The sequence below is a fragment of the Pteronotus mesoamericanus genome, unplaced genomic scaffold (genome assembly GCF_021234165.1).
Source record: "Pteronotus mesoamericanus isolate MK-2021 breed Mesoamerican mustached bat unplaced genomic scaffold, CSHL_Meso_final contig_2, whole genome shotgun sequence".
NCBI classification, from domain to species: Eukaryota; Metazoa; Chordata; class Mammalia; order Chiroptera; family Mormoopidae; genus Pteronotus; species Pteronotus mesoamericanus.
The window spans coordinates 18,502,372-18,528,284 of NW_026555084.1; the positions used below are offsets into that span (position 1 = coordinate 18,502,372).

General features: G+C 44.2%; 1 protein-coding gene across 1 annotated transcript in view; it reads left to right on the forward strand.

The window, feature by feature from the left end:
- The window catches only part of PRELID2 (PRELI domain containing 2), a 62,675-nt gene extending 37,220 nt beyond the window's left edge, over positions 1-25,455 (forward strand). Inside the window, exons 6-7 of the mRNA XM_054567939.1 lie at positions 20,353-20,422; positions 24,429-25,455. Coding sequence (XP_054423914.1) covers positions 20,353-20,412 — 60 coding nt within the window. The 3' untranslated portion in view covers positions 20,413-20,422; positions 24,429-25,455. The remainder of the gene's footprint in view (positions 1-20,352; positions 20,423-24,428) is intronic.
- The last annotated feature ends 458 nt before the right edge of the window (positions 25,456-25,913 follow it).

Genomic DNA, 25,913 nt, shown 5'->3' on the forward strand with positions numbered 1-25,913 from the left:
ATGGTAATTCTATGTTTGATTTTTTTGAGGAACTGCTTAAACATTGGTTTTCAAGGTAGCTACCTCTCTTTGTCCATGACAGCAGTGGAGGGCGCCATGACTGTACTTTCTTCAGGTCTGTACAGAAGAGGGAGCGCTATACATACACACATTCTGCGCTCCGGCTGGTGACCCTGCTCAGTGTGTCCTGCGGGGCTTCCCTCAGCATCTGGGGCATTCACTGTCTCTGGACTCCTCGTAGTCTCTGACTCTTTGTCCTCATTCATGTTCTGGTGGACCGTCTTGACCCAAGATGGCCAACGGAAGAGGGGTCGAAAGTGTTGAAAAAGTGCCGCCATGGACAAGTAGCACGTTGGGTGCCACATGCTCATTTTAACATGGCTGGAGGTAAGCAAGCACATTCAAGCCAGACCAAAGAAACAGGGAGGAAGGCGGGAAGGAAAATGGGGACCGGTGGCAGTCTGGGCCCCACATTTCTGCAGCTCGGGGAACAGCTGGCAGCTGTGAAGCAGGGAGGGGAGGAATGCAGACCAGAGTCAAGTCTGGCCTCGGGGATCCTCAGAGAAGGAAAGGAGATCATGACAGTTCCTGGGGCTGGTATGGCCGGGCGCTTTCCAGTTTGGGGAAGGCCCTTCTTAGGCCGGTGTTGCTCAACCATTTTTTCCATCACTCCCTCCCCACTAAAGACATCTTTTTCCTAATTGCACCCGCCATGAAATTTTAATACCATAGATATACTGATTCTCTGTTTATATGCTGTATTATGTCTTTGCTTTATACACAAAAAGTGTGAGATATTTTTCACTCCCAAAAACAAATTGCCACCTCGTTTCGATGTGGTTCTCACTAAGAAAGGATGCTTTGTGGTGCATTGGGTATAACTTTGGAGTTTTTGCCTCCATCTCTTCAAATCAAAAGAAAACATCCACTAGTTTTCCCCTCCTACCTCTTCCCCACCCCCAAAATTCCAAACCAAAATCAAAAGAACTTTTAGGTGAACTCTGTGTGGTTCTTGGCAAATCCCATGATTTACTTTTCTGGGAGAGGCTCAGATGGGTTAGATGCAGAGAACAGACTGACGGTCGCCAGCGGGGGCGGCGCGGGGGGAAGGTTTGGGGACGGGGCGAAAGAGGTGAAGAGATTGAGACGTACAGATTGGTAGTTACAGAAGAGTCGTGGGGATGTTCAGTACAGCTTAGGGGAGATAGTCAATAATATCGTACTGGCCATGTATGGTGCCAGTTGGGTATTGGAAATAATGAGGGGGGGACAGTTTGTGGGGGATATGATTGTCTAGCCACTGTACTGCACCCTTGAAACTAATACAAAATAACATTGAATATAAATTGTAATGGAAAAAAATTAAAAAAAATTTTTTTAATTAAAATATAAAGATATCTCCTGGGTGACACCAATCCGGTCATGCAAGCAAGTGTCCCCTTTTGCCCAGCTGCCTGAGTACGGAGAGAGAACTGCCAATGCTGCGAAAATGCGGGGCTCTCATTCGGCTCTCGCATAGAGGTGTCTTTTCCTTTTTCTTTCTCTTTTTTAAATTTGCAGAACACCTTTTCAATGCATGATAAAAATAATTTGTTATTTCATCTGCTCTCCTGGCAAAGCCCCGTTACTTGTTCCATCATCATTCTTACTGTGTTGATCGGGAGGCTGAAGCAGGGAAAGGCTGAATGCAATCACAAGCGAAATATTTGTCACTGAAACAATGTAGGCAAGTCAAACGATTTGAACTTCGCCTTTGAAGAAGGCCTGGTTTAGACAGGCCGTAGCTACAGAGATCTGAACGTGCTGCTCCTGTAGGGCGTGTGCTCGTTTGAGCCTTAACAAAAATCCATTTTAGCAGTGGCAGAAAACACCCTGAGACAGAGGATACTACACTTGTGTGGGCATGTGCATGTGTTTATATATACACAAGGACGTAAACACCAGGAGGCAGAGATCTCTGGGGAGCCTGGCAGAATTGCCTGCCATCCTGACCGAAGCCATTTGGTGTGCCAAGTTGTAGAGACAAGTGTTAAGTTCTTTTTGGTGAGTGTTGGGAATTGATGATAATTTGATTTTGAGGAGGGTCAGCTGCAACACATACAAACATTTCATTAAGCATTTATTTGCAAGAGGGCGTGAAATAGTGGATATGTTTGTAAGTTCTTGTAAGGCTCTGTCCTTTTGGGTACTCTGACCACGACTTGCATGAGCTGGTCTCTGAAGGTAGACTGACACTATTCCAAAGGCAAGCTTCAGAGGCTATTTTACACATAGCATCAGGCAGCCAGACTCTTCGGGATCCAGTGGGTGGCCCCACGGCCCTTTAGACTTTTCGGCAGTATGGGTGGCATCCCTAAAGTTGGCAGGTGAAGGGCTTGCCGGATGGAGTCTTACAGCTTGATTTTGCAAGGATGGGTGTGTCTCTCAAATTTAGAACTTATCTCCATTATCTTAAGTCGCACTAATTAAGTTAATGAGAGTCCATTTCTAACATTCATTATGCTGGTTAGCAAGCCACTAATTTCACCGGTGAAAATTCCCAGTTTTGCCATTCCTTATGCTAATTATCAAAATGTCTGCTGCTGTCGCGGATGAAGATAACTCGTGGGCTAGAGTGATCACAGCCAACCCTGGGAGTGCGAGGCTGCCGGCGTCATCCCTGGCATGAGGCTGCGTGTGCTGACGTATTTTGAAGCCAATTTTAGACATTCTAATAATCATATACCAAACGTCAACTCCCGGACTAAGAGCCTAGTGTGCTCTGCCTTTAGAGAGGCGATCTCGCGTGAAACACGGTTTTGACTGTGTGTTTAACACAGACATCGGCTGTGGAATTTAAGAGCGGTGCCCCTCGGTCGGTGATCTGGTTTTTCACGTCCCAGGTGTCACAGTTCACATCCAGGACCCTCGGTTGTCTCATCTGTGAAATGGAGTGATGCTAGTCCTCCTTCACAGGGTTATTTTAAGGATTCAGTGAGGGCACATATATGAAACATGCCTGGCACATAGAAAAACTCCAATCATTATTGGCATTTAGGGGTCTCTGATAAAAAGAATATTTTTATAGGTAAATAGTCTTTAATACTGATAGGAACAACAATTTTAAATAGCAGCAGTATAGGTCACATTTATGCTGTTTCTTTTAAAAATGCATTTAACATTTTGGTAGAGACCCTTCTGTGTGTCTTTCTGTATATTTGCATATGTAAATATATGTACTTTTTTGAGAAAAAAAGTTGGATCATTCTGTTCATTTAGACAAACTTTGTCATTTATGAATATACTGTGGACATTTCTCTGTGTCATTACATGTTCCTTGAAAACATGATTTTTTTATGCTTTCATAATGCTTCATTGGCATCATAGTTCTTATTGTTGATTTCTATTTTTTTACTATTATAAATAACATTGTCGTAAATCTGTGACTATAAATACTTGTGCATATTTCTGGTAGCTTCTTACGTTAAAGCACATTTTTAAGACCTCTGATATATGTCACCAAATTTCCATCCAAATAATTCTGCCAGTTTATAGCTTCAACCATGAGCATACTCTGGGTATTATCGGTTTCTTGCTGTGTGACTTGAATGAAAGACAACCTTTTAGAACTTCCATTTGTTGTCAGGAAAGCAGGACTAATGATTCTACCCTCGGAGGATTCTTGTGAACAAGAAATGAAATTGTTAACTCTAGTTTTCTGATTTCTACTCCAAAGACATTAAAAGTTAATGCTTCTCTCATTAGCTAGTTATTTGACCTCCGCTCTTCTCTGGGCTTTGTAATTGTGTTACCTTGGACTAGTTGTCCTAAGCTACTCAATCCCTTACTGGGAATTGAATGTCCAGTGTATATACATGCCTGGTTGTCACAAGCCTAAGAAAGAGAGGCTGTTTCAGGACCCCAAGAGTCCAAGGAGCAAATAACACTCATCCAGAAGAATAAATAAAAGTCAAAAGTCCGACATAAGGACACCAGTGGAAGGTTTGGCTGACTATACGTTAGGAACTTATGTCCTGATTGGTTATGTGAATTCTTTCAAGACTCTTTCCATTACCTGAACTACCTGAAAGAATCGATGACGTATGTTCTGTCCCTCCGGGTCCAGAGGGTATATGTATTTCCCAGCTCTCAACTTACCTCTATTGACAATACTTTTTAATCCTACTCTTGAGTGCTCAAATAGATTGATTTACTTGATATTTATTCATTAGATTCTGTGAGGATATTACCAAGAATTCTGATTTCTAACAACCTATTTCTAGATCAGTTACATAAGAGTAGCTGTCCTCTTTTTACAAATTCAGCCTCCCCGTCAGCTCAGCTCATCCTGCCTTTGCCTCAAGAGTTTCAGTCCCGCGAAATGCAGCCCTTGCAGAGGAAACATCTTGGTGAAACTGAGCAATCTGCCAGTGATACAGTTTTTGTTCCTTCCGCTGAGTTCAAATCAGTGCCTTTACCTTGACTATGAGACTTAGGAATCCAAAATCCCTCAATGGCTCACTTGAATCGATTGGGGCTATCAGGGGCTGCTCAGTAGTGAAGCTTTTGGGAATCCCTTAAATTGGCCAGCTACCACGTGGGGACGTCGCCTGCTATGAAACTAGATGAAACCTGGGAATGTACTTGAAATGACAGAAAGCGGTTCCCTGAGCTCCGTGTCATTATTTGAGTAATGATCGGACGTCACGTTTCCACAAAATGCACTGAGGAGCGAATGAACCAAGAATCAGGAAATCTGGGCTCTGGCCCTGCCTTGGCGCCTCTCTCACGGCCGTGCTGCCTGGACGAGTTGCTCTGAACTTCCCTATCATTTTTTTGTAAAATCAGGGATCAGGCTAGGGGATCATTTTCAGTTCTGACATAGGATTTTTTTCATCCTGCCCTCTTTTCCCTGCCATGTGTACATACCAAGATTTAAAAATTTTGCCTGAGAAACTATCTTTAATTCTGCACAAAAGAAAAACAAAACTTGGGAGTTTAAGCTAAGTAGGCACCCAAGAGTATCAGAGATAATTCATCTAACGAATAGATGGCTTGAGGTGGCAATAAAATATTTTAAAAATAAGAAATGTACTTTTACAAAATACTTGTTAGGAGGACGGGGTGGTAAGCATATGATAAGGCTGTAACAATTTCATTGAAAATCCTATTCACAAGAGCTAAATAAATGGCACATTACAGAGATTTGTAGATGTTGTCAGGGCCTTCAAAGTTTTAGTGCCCAATAATAGATATGTTGGCTTATTTTTAATCCATGTGAACACAGACTGTTCTGGAAACTTTGGAGAAGGCCAGATATAATAATAATAGTAGCCACAATGTATTGAGTGTTTCCCTGAGCCCAGCAGTGCACTGTTTTAGGAGCATTGAATTCTCCCAATAATCCTCTGAATGAAGCTGTTGTTGTTCCCACATTCCCTTTTTACAGAGGAGGGACACAGAGCTTAGATTACTTGCACTGGGTCATCAGCCAGTAAGTGGCAGAGCTGGAATTCCAGGTGGCCTTGCAGCCATGGCCCCTCAAAGAGGGGATCTGTAACGGGGTCCAGAACTTGGGGTGTCCAAGAAATATAGGGTACTCTTCAACCAACCCCACAAGGCGGGCTGCCATCGGGGATGGGAGACGTGGAGCAGAGCCATCGAGAACATTTTGCATGTCCATAATAGCAGGATAGTTTCATACTTCATATGCAAAGATTCTGCATATCAGCAAGGCTCACCAGGAAGGTTTGCATAACTTTAACCCAGGATGTAATTGGAAGGCTGCTCCCCTGGTTACGGGCCTGCCTGCTGAGGGAGTTGGGAATGGGGTTGGGGGGGAAGATTCGCGCCAGGATTTAGACCCAGGCACGGCGGCCCTACCAGAGGCTTTCGACCACGCTGTTTTGGGAGCAGAGTGGGGGCTCCCTTGACCACGCGGCTTAGGAGGCAGGAAAGCAAGATGTAGCAGCCGTGCAGAGCAGCTCCCCCGGTTACAGCGCGTGTGCATGAGAGCTCAGAGATGGTTTGCTCCACCGCGAGGGACCGATGCGAAGACCATGCACGAAGGGAAGGGAAGGGGAGAGGGGACTCTGGCTAGTGGGCCATGAGAAGGTGCCACGCGGTTCTGAACTGATAACTGGGGACCGTGGCGAGGCAGCAGATGGTGCTGGGGACCGCGGGAGGCCTGCCCGGCCGAGCCCGGACTTCTGTTCGTTTTCTTCTGCAGGACGGTACCCTGACTGGCCTGACTGGGCGAAGGAGAGGGGAAGGCAGGACTGTGTGTGTCGGCGGGTGTTTTAACGGGATTTTGAGATTTTAACAGCGATATTAGGCATTATTTAAAACCTGTATAACTTTTGAATAAATTACTCCTTTCCTTTTCACCAAACTCTGCTGTTGAGAGCCATGACTTCTAAGGGCTGCAGACAAAGAACCTAGAACAGAGGGGCCCTGGGGAAAGGGGGGATGTGTTGTTTCCATAATAGTATCTGCCCTGCCCCCCACAACGTGTCCAACATTCGGTAACACTCTGACCTCAGAGCTGACCCTCTGAACTGTCCTACACTTTGACCCCTTGACCGGGAGGACAAATAAAATCCTTTTCCCAAAAGGATTTGACAAGACAAATGCATGGCTCGTCTCCATTAGTATTGGGTGGACCTGTGACTTTGAAGTAGACACTTGTCAGAACAGAGATCACATCCTTGTCTCTGTAGCACTTAACTGTGACGGTTGCTTCCCTATTGCTCTTGCAACCAAGTGGGTATTTTTGGAGACTGGGGAGCCCTCTTCTCCCCAGCATTCTGGGTAGAATTTCCAACCAGTGTATTACTTTCCTGAGCCCGTTCTTGCCCTCTGTTATGCTAAACTCAAAGACAGAGACAATGAGAAAATAGGAATTTGTGGCCGCCATAAATCTACACACACCTTGTGTAAAGCTAAGGCAGGCACAGAATTGAAAACTGAAATAGCTCTGCACAGGCTGCATTGAAATACCAGAAAAAACAGGCTGCATCTGCAGATTGTGTGGACTAAGTACACTGGAGGCACAAATCTTTCGTGGATCAAATCTATTGTAGGACTGGGCTGGGATACAGCTGGGCTCTGTGCGAAATTAAGGCTCTTATTTTGGCCAACAAGGCCAGGAGAATGTCATTCAGGGAGCTCTGATTAGGGGTTAAAATAGAATTCTGGGGAGAACAACTTGAATTACAAAGGTAGTTTCACTTCTTAAAGGTGCCTCCCCTAGTTGAAGTTCAGCTGTGTGTGAAGTCCTGTGGCATGCTAATTAGGTGCCCGTCTGGCTCTCTGAGGGAGCCAGCTGTTCCCCTTGGTCATTCCACCCCTGTCTGATTTTTTAATCTGCTTCCCTCTCTGCTGTAGAACTTCGTCTCTTGCTGAAGGACCTCTTTGGCTGTGTGCACTTTCGGTGGGACTTGAGGCACCGGGCAGAGCCCTAGCGAGGTGATGGGGGGGAGGTTGGAATGTCTGCTTATTAAGCAGAAAGAAGCCTTTGTGTCCCATGAACCCAAGTTTGCTAAAAAAAATCTTTTCATTTTTTTGAATCCCTTTTACTGCCTGGGATTTGACCCCTTTATTCTTTGGTTAACATTCTTACTTAGATTCTAGCAAAACTGTCTTTGTATTTGTCTCTGAATTTCTTTAGCAAAGGAAAATGATGGCTCTTGGGGAGTTAATTAACTCCTTTCCTACTGACACCCAGTTTAAGAAGGATTTAAAGGCTATAATTAAAAATTTTCTTCATCAGTGGCCTTTGGTGAGGATGTGGCTTTTGTTACTTGTAAAGACATTAACGCTTGTTCAAGACCACTGGTTTTTCTATTTTCTCCTTCTTGATATGTTCAAAATATTTCATAATTAAAAACACTGCTGTACTCCTCCTGCAAACAAAAATTTTTTGAAAATTTATTTTCAATGTTTTTGACTAGGTACTACTTGCACATAAATGTTGTAAATTATATTTCCAAGAGAGCCATGTATGTTCTTTCGCACTAGTTCTCTCTGAAACAAGCAGAATACTCTGTACTGATCAGCTCTGTGACTTTGGGAAAGCTGTTGAATGTTTTGAATCTCCCTTTCCTCATCTGTAAAACGAGGACAGTCTTACAACCTATGACATAGAGTACTTGTAAGGAGTCAATGAGTCACATGCCTGAGACACATAGGGCAGGACTTGGCACACAGTAAAGGATCAGCTGTTGTTTACAAATAAAAATGCAATGATGTTAAAAGCAAAAACTATTTTTACCATTGTGACATTGACAAATATTTTGTGGTTTTAAGGAGGGTGTCTTTGGAGTCAACCCAACCTGAGCTTAAAGCTCAGTGCCACCCCGCATAGAGTGTATATAAATTTGACCTCTTTGTAGGTGAAATGTGAATAGTAGTACTTACCTTATGAATATGAGAATTAAAGGAAATAGTGTAAGAAAATGCTTAAAATACTTGAGGATACAATAAATACTCCATAAATGATAATTATCTTTCCATTATGACTCAAATGGGCATATTTTCTTCTGGGCTTTCATATGCACATTTTAAACCCTCAGAGTTACAGCATAAGTACAATTTCATGTCTTGCTTTTTTTTTCAAGTAATATTTTATTACAAATGCCTTTCCCAGTAACTACACAAACTTCAAAGCCATCATTTTAATGACTGCATAATATTTCATTAAGCAGTTAAATAATAATTGATTTGACCATTCCTTTAGTATTGCACATTGAAGTTATTTCCGAGTTTTACCATTAAAAGTGAGAGCATATGAAGCATCTTTATACAGAGAGCCTTTCATATCTTTGTATCATTCCCTTAGAAAAGATTCTGTGAAGTACTCTTCTCAGTGCCTATTTTCATGATCTTTTGAATGTATTCTTTATCTGCCACCCTGAAGGACAGGCTTCTGTGTGGGGCTTACCCCTTTATTCTCAATACCTAGCATATAATTAGTCCTCAGTAAATGTTCACTGAATTAGTGAACAAATGTACATAATGTATCAGTTTCCAAAAATGGTGAGACTTCATGTTTTCATTTTATTATCTTAATAGTAGTCTTAAAAGCAGAGAAACAGTCTGTCCATTAGGGAAATAGAAAAGGTAACAATAACAGGTACTATTCCCTGAGAGCTTTCTATGCCCCAGGCAACATCTTCAGTACATTACGTGCATTACCTCCTCCAGTGTTCTCAGCAGTTGTCTGGGTAAGTACAGTTATCACTATTTGATAGACCAGGGGACACAGAGAGGTGAGTTGACTTGCCCAAGATCAGACAGGTGGGGAGAGGTAGAACCTAGATTCAAACCAGGCAGTTGGGCCCTTAGTCTGAGCACTTGATGGCGAGGCTACACTCCCCCGCCCCGCCCCGTTTTATTTTCCCAACAGCGAATCCCTTTCTACTTCAGCCTGACAAGTTGTTTCCCAGGGAGCCTGAACTTGTTGGCCAAATTCCCAAGAAGGTGTGACTCAGAGCTGTCCCCGAGCCTGAAGGATTGTGCCTCAGTCTCAGAGCAACAGCCCAAATTGCTTAGCACATTGGTTACTGAAAAGGAACCTCACCCTTGCAGTTCAACAAGGGAAGGATGTGTAAATGTATTTTTATAAGCCTTGGAGTTTTCACTGAAGGGAAGAATTTTATTAGGTTGTTTAACATTCAAGGCAGCTGGGGGATTTAGAACGTCGTCCGCATGGGCTTCATTAATCCATGTGGGAGTATCTGGGACCAAGTGATACACAGGCTGTGAACCTAGGGATTACCTGGTGATGCTTCCCATTTAGTTAGTGACTGAAATGGTAGAGCAGCTTTTAAAAAGTATCAACTGTATTATTACGGCCATTTCTTCAATTTCTCTGTGAGATCATAGAAAAGATATACATTGGTCTCTGCCCCCAGGCCCTGGCTCAGAACTTGTAAAACTTGTAAAAACTGTTGTGATTTCCTAAGTGATAAGAGCACTAGTTGTCTCTGGTTTTAATATTTGTCTTTGACCCTGTCCCCCACACAGGGCTCCTAAAAGCCTTGTGAATTCCTAAGTGGTAAAGCGCCAGGAGCATCTTTTGTTCTAATAAGGTGATTTCGGGTGGCTTCTAGATGGGCGCCAATCACCAGAAAGACAAGCCAGGATCAGAACCTTGGAATTTTCCGCGCCGCCCCTTATCCTTCAGAGAGGGACGAGGGGCTGGAGATGGGGTTAATCATTGACTGGGCCTCCGGAGGAAGCCTCCCTTAAAACCCCATCAGTATGAGGTTCCGGGAGCTTCCAGGTCAGCGAACACATGCACACTCGGGGGACCCCTCACCCTGACCCCAGAAGCATAGAAGTTTCTGTGCTCCGGACCCTCCTGGACCCCACCCTATATACCACTTCTTCTGGCTGCTCTTCTGTATCCTTTAATGAGCTGGTAAATGTCAGTATTTCCCTGAGTGCTGTGAGCTGCTCTAGCAAATTAATTGAACCCGAAGAGGGGGCGGTTGGAACCTCCAGTCTACACCCAGTTGGTCGGAAGCACAGGTGATAACCTGGGCTTGTGATCAGTGTCGTGTGTGTGTGTGTGTGTGTGTGTGTGTGTGTGTGTGTCTTGTGAGATGGGCCCTTAACTAGTGGGATCTAATGTTGTCTCCAGGTAGATAATGTCAGAATTGGGTTAGATTGTAGGATGCCAGCAGGTGTCAGAGACTTGCCGTTGTGGGAAACCCCCCTGCCCCACCACCACATTAGGTGACCAGAAGTGTCAGAGGTGTAGGTTTTGTGTGAGTGGTAAAGGAGGTGCACAGGGAAGAAACAAGCACACAGCGGGGAAGAGCGCGTTTTACCTACACAGGGAGAAAACTGAGTGTTTGCATTTTACTGCATTTTCCCCTTATCAGTTTATTATGGGACTAGGAAGTTAAAAATGGTGTCTATAAGCACTGCAGTGTTCCCTCCCCTCCCCTTTTTAAAATGACTAAATCCTAAAAACAGCAGGAGTTTTATCTTTAGACTGCTATTTGCATATAGAAATTTGATTTTGGGGGTCATTTATATGTAGCTTTTGTTCTGGTTGCGCTGGTTGATTTGTGATGTTGGATACTTAAAATTTTTTTTTAAAAAGCATCACTTCTCAAACGTGCCGTGGACGGAATGGTTCTGCGTCCCCACGGGGAACAGCCATATAAAGGACGGGGCATGCAGGTGTGACGTAGCGCCGGCGCGTTCATGACGGCACCCCAGCTCCCAGCTGTGACCTGACACCTCGCTCAAGAAATGATCGTGTTTGGTCAAGAAATGATCGTGTTTGGTCAAGGATGCTCTCCAGGTTGGCGTGTGACAGTCAGCCAAGGACTTCTAATCAGGAGACCTTGTGTTGGAACAGAAATGCTTCCTGTGCACGTCCGCCCTCCAGCGCCTCCAGGGTACGCAAGGGCGCTTCCCTTGCTGTCGGCAGAAAACGAAATGCACCTGGAGATGTGGGGCGGGGCTTGTGTTCAAGAGACACCCTGCCTCCCCTGAATTTATAAAATGAAAACCACCCCAGTGTAGATGAAAATACCTTTGGAATAGCAGGAAGGACCATGCCTAAGGCCGTATGTCATTATTTTAGGTATTTGAGATGAGAAGCCTATAAACATAGCTTTTTAAGAAGGAGGTGCACTGAGGGCTCAGAGTCACAGAAACCTGGGTGTGAATCTGGATTCTGCGCTTATTAGCTGGGTGTCTTTGATCAAGTTTCTTAATCCACTTGAGTCTCATTTTCCTCATGTCACTGACTCACAGGTTGGGTGTGAGGATTAAATAAGACAGGGCACATAATGTGCTCAGCACAGCCTAGTGGGGGCCCAGCCTCTCAAGAATGAGTTCTTTCCCGAGCCCGTGACCCTAATTCCGTCTCTGTTGCTGATGACCCCTGCGAACAAGGGGAGGCTGGTTTACCCTGCGGGGCTCCGGGTTTCACAGAGAAGTATCGGTAACCCTTAGAGGTGATGTAAAGAACAGGTCAGATATGCTTTGTGACATATGAACAGGTGTGAGTGAGCCCCTGCCGACATTTCCTCATGGTCACCGATCGTCAACTGAACGGGGTGCGTTGTTGTGAGAGGCCCGTCCTGAGGGTCCCCAGGTCAGATCTAGGCCCATACGGAAGGCGGAAGCCACGTTTCGGGCCACAGGGAGAGCACAAAGTAATGAACCAAAGTCTGTCTTGTGTCAGTAGCTTTATGTTGCCTCATTGAATCCTCAGAGCCATCCTGCCAAGTACTCATTGCAGAGAGCGTTGAAGAAATCCAGGTTTAAATTCCAGTTTGGCCACTTCTCGCTATGTGACCTTGAGCAAGTTATATCTGGGGCCCAGTTTCCTTATTTGGAAATGTTGGGGGCAAAAGTATCTTACCTTATAGGACTGTTGAGAAAATTAAAAGAGGTAATATGGGTAAAGCCCCTGGCATGTAGTAAGCCCTTGGTAAATTATCATTAACCTCAGTATTGTTGAGATTTGGTGGGGTGGTTTTTTGATGGAAACAGAGCTTTGGAAAATTATACTTTGTTCAGGGGGAGCACCTGATTTGAAGACCCAGTGGACTGGCCCTACATGTAAAGAAAATTATAGAAATTATATAAAAATTAATGAATCTGGGCAAGGAGAAGGGTAGAGATAAACAAAAGGAGAATTATCCGGGCACCTATTTATTATCTAGATGTTAGCTGGATTTATTTATTCTGTTAGAGACAGTCCATTGATGAAATGTACACACAAGTTGCTGATTATTTTACCTCTCAGATTAGGGAAGAAACAAGGGGAAGTTATGAATGAATTTAAATCTGATGAATTGTGAAGACATGGCTGATAAAGGGAATTGATAGGAACCTTGTCGTTCTTGAGTTTGTCAGTCAAAAGTACAAGAATTGGTCCTGGGCCCTTTTTGTGGCAGGCGCAGAGGTGGCCCTGCTTCAGTGTCTGGAAGATTGTGTTAGAATTAGGGGTGACGCAGGCCGAATGAGGGGTAGGAAGCTTCCCATCAGTGGAGGTTGCCAAGCAGGTAAGAGATGACCAATGAAATGTCATGGGTGGGAAGCTGGCCTTGATTAGTGGCGAAAAAGCCATGTTTTGCATGAAGTCCAAGTTAGGAACAGTAAAACTATATAGAGGTCACATTTTTAAATATTAAAAACCAAAAGTAGACTGAGTCACATTGGGGGTGGGGGAAGGAACCACATAAAATAGAAAAACACCAATAACTAAATGCCTTGTAGCCACTAAAATGTCCATGTCAGGTCAGGGTTTATTTGAAATCGCAACACAGAAATGGCTTTGCAATCCCTCATTGTGATATTTGATCCCAGGACCTCTCTAAATCAGATGGGCCACTTTTAATCCTTTGCTGAGAGTTTCCTGTCAGTACTCAATAATATAATGCCCTCTCCAATTTTTATATTTTATTATTTTGGGATACATGCTTTTCCATTACAAATTGAGATTATATATTCTTTGGGAGTGAGGAAACTTTATAATATCAAGCAAAGTCATCTGAATTATTGTATCAGTTTAATGTGCTGCAGTTACACCTAAAGATTTTGAGTTACTTATCAAAATAAAAATGAATCTTTCTCAAGACTTTCCTAGCCACTATGGGAAAATTATAGTGAAGTCATACATTCTATCAGGATATTCCTACTTGGAAAGCATTGTGTTTAAAATAATTTGTAGATGTGATTAAATATTGATTCACATATTCAGAATCATGCCATTTACTTTGGCAAGAGGACTAAAATCTGATTTAGTGTAGGTTTTTTGAACTTAGTCAACAGGGAAGGGAAGAAAAGCTCTTGCTATGTACTCAGCCTTAGAGCAGGTATTTTCACATCCACCAGCTCATTGAACACTCCTGCCCCGCACTGCTGGGCTCTCCTGGATCCAGGACTCTCAATCCTGATGGCCTTGGGTCAAATCAAAGCTCTGCTTCTTAGGGATTGGGTGATTTTGATCTGGATGCTTAATTTCTCTGGGTCTCCATTCTCATCTAAAAAAAAGTACTCAACTGCGAAGGCAGGTAGGTGAAAAGAAGCCGATGCTGGTGAAGTGCCCAGCACCGGGCTTGTCGCACAGTATGTGCCACTGCATTTTAACCACTGTCGCTGTTTGGTGCTATCCCGGTTTCATAGTTGAGGAAGTGCCAGAGTTGCACAGCATCGGGTTAAAAGGTGCTTTGTTGTGGCAAAAGATCTCTTCCTGGAGAAGCTTCGAATGGTGTTTCTCTTACCTTTTCCTGTTAAAAACTGGAAGCACATTCCACCCCACCCCCACGCCCAGGTCTCTCCATCTCAGGCGACTTACATTCTTTTGGGGAGAGGGGGTGACAGACAGGGCAAAATATTTTAAAAGCAGGATAATTATTTATGGCGATGAGTGCTGTAAAGACGGTGAAGACAGGGCTGTGCGCCCCAGGCTCTGGGCAGCCTGGGGGGTCAGGGGAGGTTCTGAGGCGGTGAGCTGAGGTCTGAGTCTTGCCAGGAGCTGCCGGCTGCTGGGAGATCTGGGTTGTTTTCCTGCTGGGAACAAAAGGAACGGTGAATGAAAAACAAAAGGAACTGAGTCAGAGACACTGAGGGCAGTATGGCGATTACCAGAGGGAAAGGGAGGTGGTGGGAGCTTAGAGGGTAAAAGGGGGAGGAAAAGGGAAAAATGAAGGACCTGAGCAAGCTCTGTGAAGAGAAAGCAGGCCCGTGTATCTGTGGAGTGTTGGGGGGAAGGCGGGGGCTGCGGCTGAGCGGGGCTGGGAGCAGCTCACGCAGAGCCCTGTAGCCCCGATAAAGGGTGCGTTTATTGTAGGAGCAGTGGATACTACTGAGGGTTGGACTACTTTTTATCCATATGTAAATGAAAAGATTTGAAGAAAGTTTTATATAAACCAACTTAATAAAAAATTCAGAATCAAAAGGGAAGTGAGGGTGTTTAAGTAAACTTGATGCAACTCCTTTTATCAAAAGGAGAGTGGTTTTCTCATGCAAACTCCAGCATCTGAGATGACCGCACTTCCTAGACCACTCCTGACTGAGCCCGATTCTTCAGGACCCAGTGTAAGCCCTGCCTCCCTGTCAGATCTTTCAGTCATTCCCTCCCTTTTATCTTGCATCCTTTCTGCTTCCCTTGTTTTGTTCTCTCATTCCCTCTGGGAATCCTTGGTATCCTGACCTTTTCAACTACACTTTCAAGGATTCTAACTACTGGACAGATTGCACTATAATCCCCAAATTAAAATTTATCAGCCTGGCATTCAAAAGCTTTCAGGTGATTAGTTTTATACTCCATCAACTTCTGAACACTGATTGCGTGCTGGATTCTGCACGGGACAGTAGGGAGTGAAATGTAAGTAACTCCTGTTTCCTGCCTCTGAGCATTTTATCATCTAATGTGGTACATCTGTAAGCTGATGATTCATTGGTTGATTGATTCATTCATTGAGCCGACATTTACTGCACGCCGTCTGTGTCCCAGGCATCGCTCTTCCAGAGCACACACAACCCCTTTCTAGTGGGATTAGAATGGGATGTCCAACCTGCGGCCCAACAAAAAATCATGAATTTACTTAAAACGGGAGACTTTTTTGTGTGATTATGTGTCACAATGTATTTTTTGTGTGGCCCAAGACAACTCTTCTTCCAGTGTGGCCCAGAGATCCCAAAGGGTTGGGCACCCCTGGATGATCATTAAAGAGATTTGAATGACGAGCCACTCTTTCTGTACTGAGTGTTTACCAGAAGCTAGGTACTGTGCTAACCAGATCATGCATGAGTTTAACTAATGCATAGGGCAAGCCCATATTATTGTTTCCATTTAAAGATGAAGCAGTTGAAGATGAGAGAATTTAAGCCAAATGCCCAAGGTTGCACAACCTTGGACTCAACCCTCAATCTCTCTAATAGGGTCATTGCACAATCACAGTGCCCTTTGTGGCAATACTGGGGTGTTTTACGTGCCGTTGTCTCTTTCAGGAAGGAGCAGAGCTGAGACAGGAGGACAGGTGTGTGTAGGGTGGGGGACGGGGAGGGTGGAGAGGTTGGAAACGTCTCCCCTCCAGTCCACTCTCTCACCCCTCAGGCAGGCAATTGCTTAACCACACAGACACTGTTTTTTCCACCCCGATACCTCTGCTTAAGCCTCCCTCTGCTCCGTCTCTCCCTTCATCTCTGAATGGAACACTCATAACCAGACTTTGGGTCAGACTCAAATCCGTCCTCTTCCAGTGGCTCCTGCAAGTCCTCCCGTCCCACAAGATTAGTCTCTACTTTACTTCTCCCACTGAACTTTTTCTCTGAAACATGGCAGCTGTGCTCAGAGGCTGTCTTGCATGTCAGCTGTTTTGCATTCCTCTGTTTCCTCCCAAGAGACTAATGTCGCTTGAGCACAGGCAGCCCTCTGTGGCATCGGTCCATCCCTTACACACCAGGACCCCGATGCTTTGCCTCGTATTTCCTCCGAAGCCATGATCCGCAGGAAAGCATTATTTCCACTGCGTCTTTAACATGCATCTAATACCATGGTGATAATTAAGTGAGGAACTCTCTTTTGTTAAGAGAGCCTCCATCGGTGTGTCTTTTGAGAACTGCTTTAGAACTTGGTAATTTCCATAAGGTCTAATGTTATTCTCTTCAAGGCCTCTTAGGTAAGTTAGAGTTTCTCAAGGAAACATCAAGTTGATAAAATAAATATGCTATCTGGATCTGTTACCTTTAGTTCTAATCTATTCGCCCTCCTCTTGAGACAAGCTTTTCATTTTCCGTAGCGCTCAGCTATCGGAGACTCCCAGGGTGGGGAATTTGGGAAGTGTTTGGAATCTGGGAGACGCTGGGCCTCCTTTGGCCTGCACCGCCCTGGCATTAGGAAAATGAGACCGACACAGTTCGCTTCTGTGTCTGTCGGCAAGTACAGAACAGAAAGACAGCCTTGTAATAGAGAGGAAGAATCCCCGGGGCGGGGGTGGGAGGGGACGAAATAATAAAATCAAGCTGCTTTATGGTTCGTCAGCCCAAAAAGCTTTTAAGCCATATCTATAAAGGTGTTATCCACTTGATGTTTGTTCTGCATTTCAGGCCTCATTGTGTGATAAGTGGTATCAATTTTGTCCCTTTAAGCCTGGTCTCCTGGGGGCTGAGTTTTAAGTGGTTAAACTTTATTTGAGAGGACTCCATCGACTGGGCTTTGATTTGGTCTTTCTTTACCAAACAGAGGTACTAAATAATGGTTTGGCCTCCCTGGTAGAACTGCTGCTTTTTTTTTTTTTTTAATTTCACTTTATAGGTCCCTCTCTCTGCCCCATTTTCCACTTTATCATCAACTGTTCTGCTTAAAAAGACTAAAGTGATATGAGGAGGGGGGAAGTGGAAAGAAAAATCAACTGTCACATTGTGAACATAATTGATTCAATAAATAATGTCTTTCAATTCCCAAACCTCAACATCTTCGTGTATGTCAATTAACGTTCAGCTCGGGAAGTGGTGGTGGGTTCCTCATCTAGACAGATGGGGAGAGTTCGCGGAGTTTTTCTAGGGAAAGGGGGTGCTTCTCTGGCTTTAAACACCGTCTTGATTTCAGTGCCCACTCTGCAAAAAGAAGCTTGAAACAGAATGAACATGGCACTTTCCAATCTTCCTGAAAATTGAAGGAAGATATTTAATTACTGTCCAGGGGTTTCTTGAAACAACAACAAAAAAATGAAACTGGGGAAGGAAATCCATTAGACTATAAGCTAGATGAGGGTAGGGACTTTGTCTTGTTTGTTCACCATTTATTGCCCGTGCACATAGTAGGTGCACCATAAATGTTTGTTAGGTGGATCTGTTGAATGAATGAGAGAAGATGTGAGAACAATTCTGGTCTTAGGTTAAATTCCATTCCATTGGTTGTTTTACCTGCTGCTCCTCTCCTTTTGCTCCTGATTCTTTGAAAGGGAAAGTAGCTCTAAAGTACAAAATTGCAGTACATACTTCATCTTTAGATATGTTTAAGGAGAACTATTTCATCATTTCCCAGACTGACAGAGTTGGAAGGGATCTTGGAAGCCATGTCAGGCTGCCATTGACACATTCTAGCAAATGGACGGGTTGCGCTTCAGAGCCACGAGGCATGTAATCAACTTCAGATTCCAGGCCCCGCCCCTGGAGGCTGTGCTCGAGTGGCTCTGGATAGGGCTTGGGAATCGGTATTTGCTTTTGTGGGTTCCTAGGAATTTCCGTGAGCAGCTGTGTGTGGAGAGCACTGTCCAGTCAGCCTCACAATCCCCTGCGCTCTCTGGTCTAGGTTACTTCTTGAGAAAAGTGACTAGTGCACGGTACCCAGGAGAGCAGTGGGCAGAGCGGTGGCCCAAGTCTCCTGACAGTGCACCTGTCCTACAGTTTGCTGGTTTGGTTCACCCAGCACTCCATGTTCCTCCGCATTCTGTCAAGATCGTTTTTTGTCTTTTCTTTTAATTTTTTTTTAATCCTCACCCAAGGATATGTTTATTGATTTTTTGAGAGAGAGAGGAAGGCGGGGGTGGGGGTGGAGAGAGAGAGAGAGAAATATTGATACAAGAGAGATACATCAATCAGTTGCCTTCTGTAAGTACCCCAACTGGGGATTGAACCCCGCAGCCTTTTGGTATAAGGGATGATGCTCCAATTGACTGAGCCACCTGGCCAAGGCCTGTCAAGGTCTTTAATATTTCCTCCTTCCGAAACAGTGGCAATGGCCAGCCAGTATCTGAAGGACTCTCTGAAGCCTTTAAGGAAACGTTCTTTTATTGAGTGTACCTTGCTACTAATCACAGGGGTGGGCAAACTGTAGGTTTACAGCTGTAATACAAATAAATAAAACAATAATTAATAAATAATGATAGAAGAATAAACTCTGTGCTTTGCATACTCCCACCCCTGTATAGTTTGTCTTCTCTTTGAGATGCATCCCGTTCTTGTGGCTCAGATGAAAGCCCAAAGCGAAAGTCCCTTCCTTTTAGGCCCACTGAGTCCCACCTGATCATGAAAATCATCTGGGTGCTTATTAGTTGAGTCCCGTGAAATCACAGTTTTCCTGGGAGGGGTCTGGGAACCTGCACTGAAGATTAGCTTTGATCATTAGTGTTCTCTCTAAGCTACTTTCCAGTCTATGAGGACCGTGTGTCCCATGCCCACGGATCCAGCCTTGACTTCCTTAAGAACCTGGTTCATAATTACATCACATCCCTGCCTTTTCATCTGAGGGTTTATCCTCCGGTCTTCAGAACTCGTCCTCGAAGGAAGGAGAAGGGAATATCTGCTCTCCTGTTTCCCCCAGAGTAGAATTGACTGGCCCCAGTGTGTGGGTAGGCCATTTGAAGTGCACAGCAGTAGAGTGAGCATCGTGAGAAGGTTAAGGGATTAATCGCCCTGAAACAGAATAGAATGCCTGTGTTCTTTCCCTGCTTTGTTACTTAATAACTGTATAACTTTGGGCAAATTATTTAAACCTCTTTGAGTTTCTGTTGCCTCGTCAGTATGATGAGGGGAAGAAGAGTACTTTTTCAAGGTTTTGTGTGGATTAAACAAGGTGTCCCAGCTCAGCTGTCGGTATGCACCGAGAGATGGAGGTCTGGGCACTGAGCGATGCCGAAGAGGACGCCCAGGGACAACCGTTTCGGAGGATGAGGACAGCAGGATTAGGCCACCGGTGACGTTGAACTGTGACACAGCTGCGATGAAGGTCTCAGCGGGCACCATGGGCAGCTGGAGACGGGATGCCCCCAGTGTTGTTACGAACTGAGGGGAGAGGGGGCCAGGCCTTTAGATCCCTGCATCCACCAGGCACCGGAGGTGGGCTGCCCCTGGAGAGCGCACATGCTCTCGGGGAAGTCGGCCGTCTTTGGCTGAGACGGTGGCTGTGTGGCATCAGCAGCCGACAGTGCTGGCAGGTGGCAGAAGGGGTGATGGAGTCCCAGAGCGGATCTCATTGGTACACCCAGCTCACACTACCCAGGCTAATGTGTATGAAACCTTAGCAGTGAACGTAGCACATGTGTAAGTGTTCAGTGAATGTTAACTATTACCATTATTATTCCAGCTCTGGAAGTGCCACTTCGTGGCTGGGCCACTTTCAGGAGGTTACTTAACTTCTCTTAGGCTGTCTTCTTCCAGTTAAAATGGAGATCCTAAATTCCCTGCTTTCCCAAGTAGTTCTGAGCACACGTGGAGATAATGTGAAATTGATGGGCAAAAGATTAGAAGAATGTACGGCGGGATTATGAGCCTACTTTTCTGAAATGAATATGTGGTCATGACGTGGATTTCTTGAAGAGGAACGGTTGTGATAAATGTAGAAACGCTTGTCCGTGAACACAGCGTTTTGATTTTCCTCTCTTCTCTCCACAGGGAATTAGAATAATGGAGACGCTGCTGAAGGAGCAGTGTGGTGCCCCCTCCGCTGAATAAGGAGCCATCAGTGAGTACCACGGGCCAAGCCAGAGTTGTTTACTCAGGCCACGGGTCCGTGCTTGTGCGCCTGGTGCTGTGCATCTGCCGCCCCGGGCTATCCGTGCTGTACGCAGCCCTGTTATATGCACAGGTGTTTCATCATCTGTTCTGTACCTTTATTTACTTGTTTTTTGTGTGTTTCAGAGCAGTTTTGCAGTACGTGCTGGGTTACAACTGCATTCAAATTATTTAAACCGCTCAGCACAATCCAACATGATTATAACCCTCAAGGTAGCATAGATTTGTAGAGGCTGCAGGTCAGGATAAATGGAAGCTTTAATTTTATTGTTCTGAGAACAACGAAAGGAGGGGTTTAGAGCTGCAGAAAGGGGCATGTTGACTGGCCAGCGCAATAAGTATGTTTTATCAGCTATACCTACTTCCATCGATTGGGGATGGCTGCCTGAAAGGCTATGGAGAAGGGGCTCTGGGGCCTCAAAAATAATTCTCAGACTCTGGGTAAGAGCACCTGGATGGATTAGCAATGTCTCCTGTGGGCACAGGAGGGAAGAGGGAGCACTGTCCCAGGAGCACATGCCACTTCCCGTTCAGGACAAATAATGTAGGGTTAACAGATGGCAGGGGTATTTCAGAATTACTTAAACTTTCCCCCCTGAGTTTTATTGTCTACACAATGGTCTTTTAATAGTGCAAAAGGTGGAACAAAATTACTTAAGAGAGAATCAAAGCCTAAAATAAATGAGAATAGCGTTATCTGCCTCTTACAAAATTTATTGGACTTCGATTTTTAACATCTGAGAGAAGGGAAGTCCTTTAAGGGGAGCAAACATTGTCTTGGGAAATTCTGAATTACCTCAAGTTTTGCTTATGTTGGCTTAAAACTATAGTACATATGGTTTTTGTATAAGCAACTTGGTACACTAATTGTGATATATGATACAGTTTGAGGAGAATTAACCAAAGAAGCAAGAGGAGCATTTATGTGCAAGTACCTGAGCATCCAAAGCAAGCTGGTCATGCCTATGAATGAGAATTTGAGAATTATACAGTGTTTCCGCTTGTTTGCAGGTTCGACTCCATTCTAACTGATGTTAAGCCTCTGTATACGTAACACACACTGATGTAGTTGTTTATTACTGGAGAGGGGTAACAACATAGTTTCATTGAGCACAGGCACGGCGCACAGCGGGTGCTCAGCCAATGTTGGCATGGAATCTAAATATTGTGTGCCTCTACCTCCACTCGGCGGAGCAGATCTCGGCCACGTGTCCCTGTTTCCCCAGGCTGGCATTGCCGGGGCTCACTGGGCACGTCCAGTGTGCAGCATCCGTGCCCTTGGGATTCTGTCTCACCCTGGAGCGTGGGATCCGAAGTCATCTCTGAGTTAAATGAGGAGAAGAGGGTCGCTTACGCGGGAAGAGTATATCTTGGTTTTTAAATTTTAAATTAGTTGATTTTGAAACTTCAGGGAGCATCAGAATCCTCAGAAGGGCCTGTTGAATATGGACCGATGAGTCCACCCCCTGCCCCAAGTTTCTGATTCAGTGGGTCTGGGTGGAGTGAGATGATTTGTTTCTAACAAGTTCCTGGGCAGCGCTGCTGCTGCCCCCGGTCCGGGGACCACCGTTGGAGAACCACTGCTGTATGAATTCTCATCTCTGAATGGAGACAGACTGCAAGCTATTAGCTGGAGTTGGAAACTGTTGGCATGTATTCCTTCGCCGCTGATTTCAGATTAATCAGAAAAATGATTAGGTGTGACTTTCTCCTGATGTTAGTATCTCAGCCTCGTCTTGCCCCTTCCTCCCCCAGCCCCCACCCCACCCTTGAATGTTGACAGGCTCCACGCTGGAGCGAAGACAGCTGAACAGGAAGGAGACGAGACTCACACCAACTTGTGATTTAAATCACCGACTTAAAGTTTTGATTTCGGGTATTGCTAGTGAAAATAAGGACATTAAACAAGCATTACCTACCATCTTAAATTACCCACAGTCTTGCTTTTTTTGTTTGTGTTTTAGTGTGTTTTGAGAGCTGAGCCATGAACTGAGGGCTTTACGTTGTTTCTAAAAAGTGATTTATTCTTAAGTGAAGTGGTTGAGGTCTGGATACCACCAGGAGTTCAGTGCAGGGCCCGTGCATTTAGTGCGTTTAATGCAATGGAGCTCCTGAAAGATTTACATAATTCAAACTCTCATTATTTATGACAAGTTTTCTCAGAGGAGCAGATGGGAAGTAATAGGTATATACCATTAGCATATAATCCACAATTATGACAAGTTTGAGGCTATTGCTGAGGCTTTAAGCTTTTTTGCAAAATCAGCTTCTTCGAGGTGTTATCTCTGTACAATTAAATTGACCCATTTCAAGTGCACAGTTTGGCGAGTTTTGACAGATATATACAGTTGTACAAGCATCACCGATCACATGATATGGGACATTTTGAGGCCTGATGCTACTGGAATGGTGTTATCTTTTTACTGCTTCCCGTTTTTAACCCCTTTTCTAGACTATTTTTACAAAGATTTTTTGCAAGCTTGAAATGTGCCTGTTTCAATGGAACATTTTATTTTCTCAAAATTTTAGCTCCATAGAAAGTAGGAGAGTGGTTTAAGTGGGAGAACTGATTTAATGAGCGGTAAAATGCCACAATTAAAGAAAAGGCGGAAGGAATGAGCTGTAGAGCAGAGATCGGCCAGCTATAGCCCACAGGCCTGCTGGCTACTTTTGCAAATAAAGTTTTATTGGAACGCAGCTCTACTCCCAGCTGTGTTCTAGCTCCAATAATAAGAGTGAATTGCTATGATAGACATTGTACAGATGCAAAGACTAAAATATTTACTGTCCCCTGGGTTAGAGCATGCTCTCTCCTCAATTAACGTCAGTGCACCTTGCCGTGGTGGCTTGGCCTTTTTTTTTTTATATAGCATTTGATCACATCTTACCTCTATTTCAAAGTTAATGGTGTGACAGTTTACGTTCTCTGCCTTAGCTCCAGCATCACCACACGGCTGATGCTATTTTAAGGCATAACAAAGCATTAAAATGAACACAGCAATGAAGCTAACACAGCAGCAGCAGTGATCGTTAAAACTGCTCATGTGTGAAGTTCCAGTGCACGTGGACAGCGGCCTAGAAATATAGGCATTGTGTGGGGCAGGTCAGGCAGCGGTGTGATGGAGCAGTTGTGTAGGTGCTGTGGACAATGCATCCCATCTGCCCGTTTAAGACTTTTGCAAATCATTCTGCAGGGTTTGCACAAATGTGCATTAGGAGACATCATTTAATATTTCTATGTAATGCCACGTCTCAAATTTGCATAATTTATGAGTCTGTTCCTGTTTCTTTGGTTTGTTTATTTTGTTCTTATATTCTCCATAAGTGGAATCATGTGGTATTTATCTTCCTCTGTCAAAAAATTTTGCATAATTTGCATTCACATAAAATGCAACTACGTCGTGTGTGGTACCTAGCCCTAGAGTGACGCCCCAGAACCCACTGGCCTGTGTATCTGAGTGGGGCCTTGACAATTAGAAAGCTTAGCAGGTGACTTTTGTCACGAGCCAAACTGGAGGTTCATAAATCTCACTCACCAATTCGCTTGTGGTGCTGCCGCTGACACATCCATTGGATAGATTTTTGATTTCCTGTCATTTTTGAATAAAACAAATAGCCCTGACATGCGTTTGTTCTTGCCGCTGGCAGTTGGGAGACCGGGCGTGGTATGATTTGATAACATGGCAGAGTCCTTTCGCATCGGAATGATTAAGACCTCAGTTTCAGCTGTACCTTCACTCCCCTTTGAACCAGCTCCTTTAGGCAGTTGAATTTAATAAAATGAGGTGCTTGCTTTGTTCCAAGATCATTAGGAGGCAGATATGCAATTTCTTCAAGAATTATCTGTAGAAAAGAACTCAATGACCCTTAAGAGGCGCTCAGAAAGGAGGGCAAACAAGTATTGGCTGGTGAGACATGTTTATGAGGTGATCAAGTCTGCTTGCTTTCTCTTGCAGGGGAGCTGTGTTGTGTCTGCTTTTGCTACAGAATCTCTCCTCGGACACAACATGTCAACGACACAGTTTTCCAAATACAGGCTCAAGGATGCAGTATCTGTCGGCAGCTTTCAGAAGAGGAGACTCTTCCTGCCCGGAGATGAAATGACACTCTCCCTTGGGAGCCAGCCTCAAATAGCCACACTCATGGAGATGAGTCCTTCTAGCTGGAATTTTATAGCACAGACTCTACGATTTTACAAATAAAGGGAAAACCCATAGAAGGTGATATCGCCCTTCTTCACGAAGTCCTGCCGTTGCCCGGTGATGATGTCCTGGCAGCCAATGACAGGCCTGGAGACCGGTGTTTGTGCCTTGATGTTATTTGTATCATTGGTCATAGGATTCATGAGAGGATTCTGGGAAAAATGAAGGAATCAAACCCGACACCTGTTTCCCAGGGTGGCCTGGAATAGACAGGAACGTGCCAGACCTGAGTTCAAGTGAAGCCACCTTTGCAGTAATGTTGAAGATTCTTGGAAATCAGGAGCATTTGAGTTAGAGCCACGAGTACTGCAGAGCTGCCATCAGTACAGCTTTTATCATGTAACATGTGAGCTGTGTATGGTCTGCTGGGAATACATGGGATGGAGAATAGGAATATACGCATAATCTTGGCTCCGACTAACTCATTCTGAGATGTGAAACAGATCGTAACCCCTCTATTTCACTGGGAAAGTGGGGCTAATCAGGCACAGATCTTACTAGCTGTGGGTTGTGATGATTAAACAAGGTATTTGGTGTGATAAGCACAGATTCGGGAGTCAGACAGACCCGGGTTTGAATCCAAGCACTTCCACTCAGGAGCTCACTAGAACATAATTTTAAATCTTTACAAAGCTCATTTTTTTAAATTGTAAAATGGGGTGAACGAATTAACTTTGTGAGGTTGTGGGACCAATTTTGGACCCTATATATATAAAGTGCCTAACATTCCTGGTACATAGTAGAAGTCCATTAAATAGAAGCCATTCTTATTCTTATGATGTGAAGCCATTTTGAAAATGTACTCTTCACATGTAATATAAAGTAGTATTACTGTTTGAAAATTAGATGACATAGTTTGCATTTTCCATGATTGGAAGCTAAACTATAAATGCATATTACCTAACAGAAAGCTTGAAGAAAGGCAAAAATTTGGAATCCATCTTAAGAAAAAAATTGGGCCATTAATGAAAGTCTTGGGGAAATTGTTTCTTTTTTTTTTTTAATATTTGAAAAGTTTTCCACTTAGTGCATTGATGAATTGCAAAGCAATTGTATTTTTTTTTTTTTAATAGAAGCCTGCCACTGTGAGCCTCTTATTGTATTTGAGCGCTTTGTGCTGCCTGAGTTTTGTCTCTTGGGATAATTTCTCCTCATTTCCTTAGTGTGTTATTCTTCAATTGTGTTGGAGGGAAAATGAATGGTAGAAACCGGAACACACTTTGACCTCCTTTACCAGTT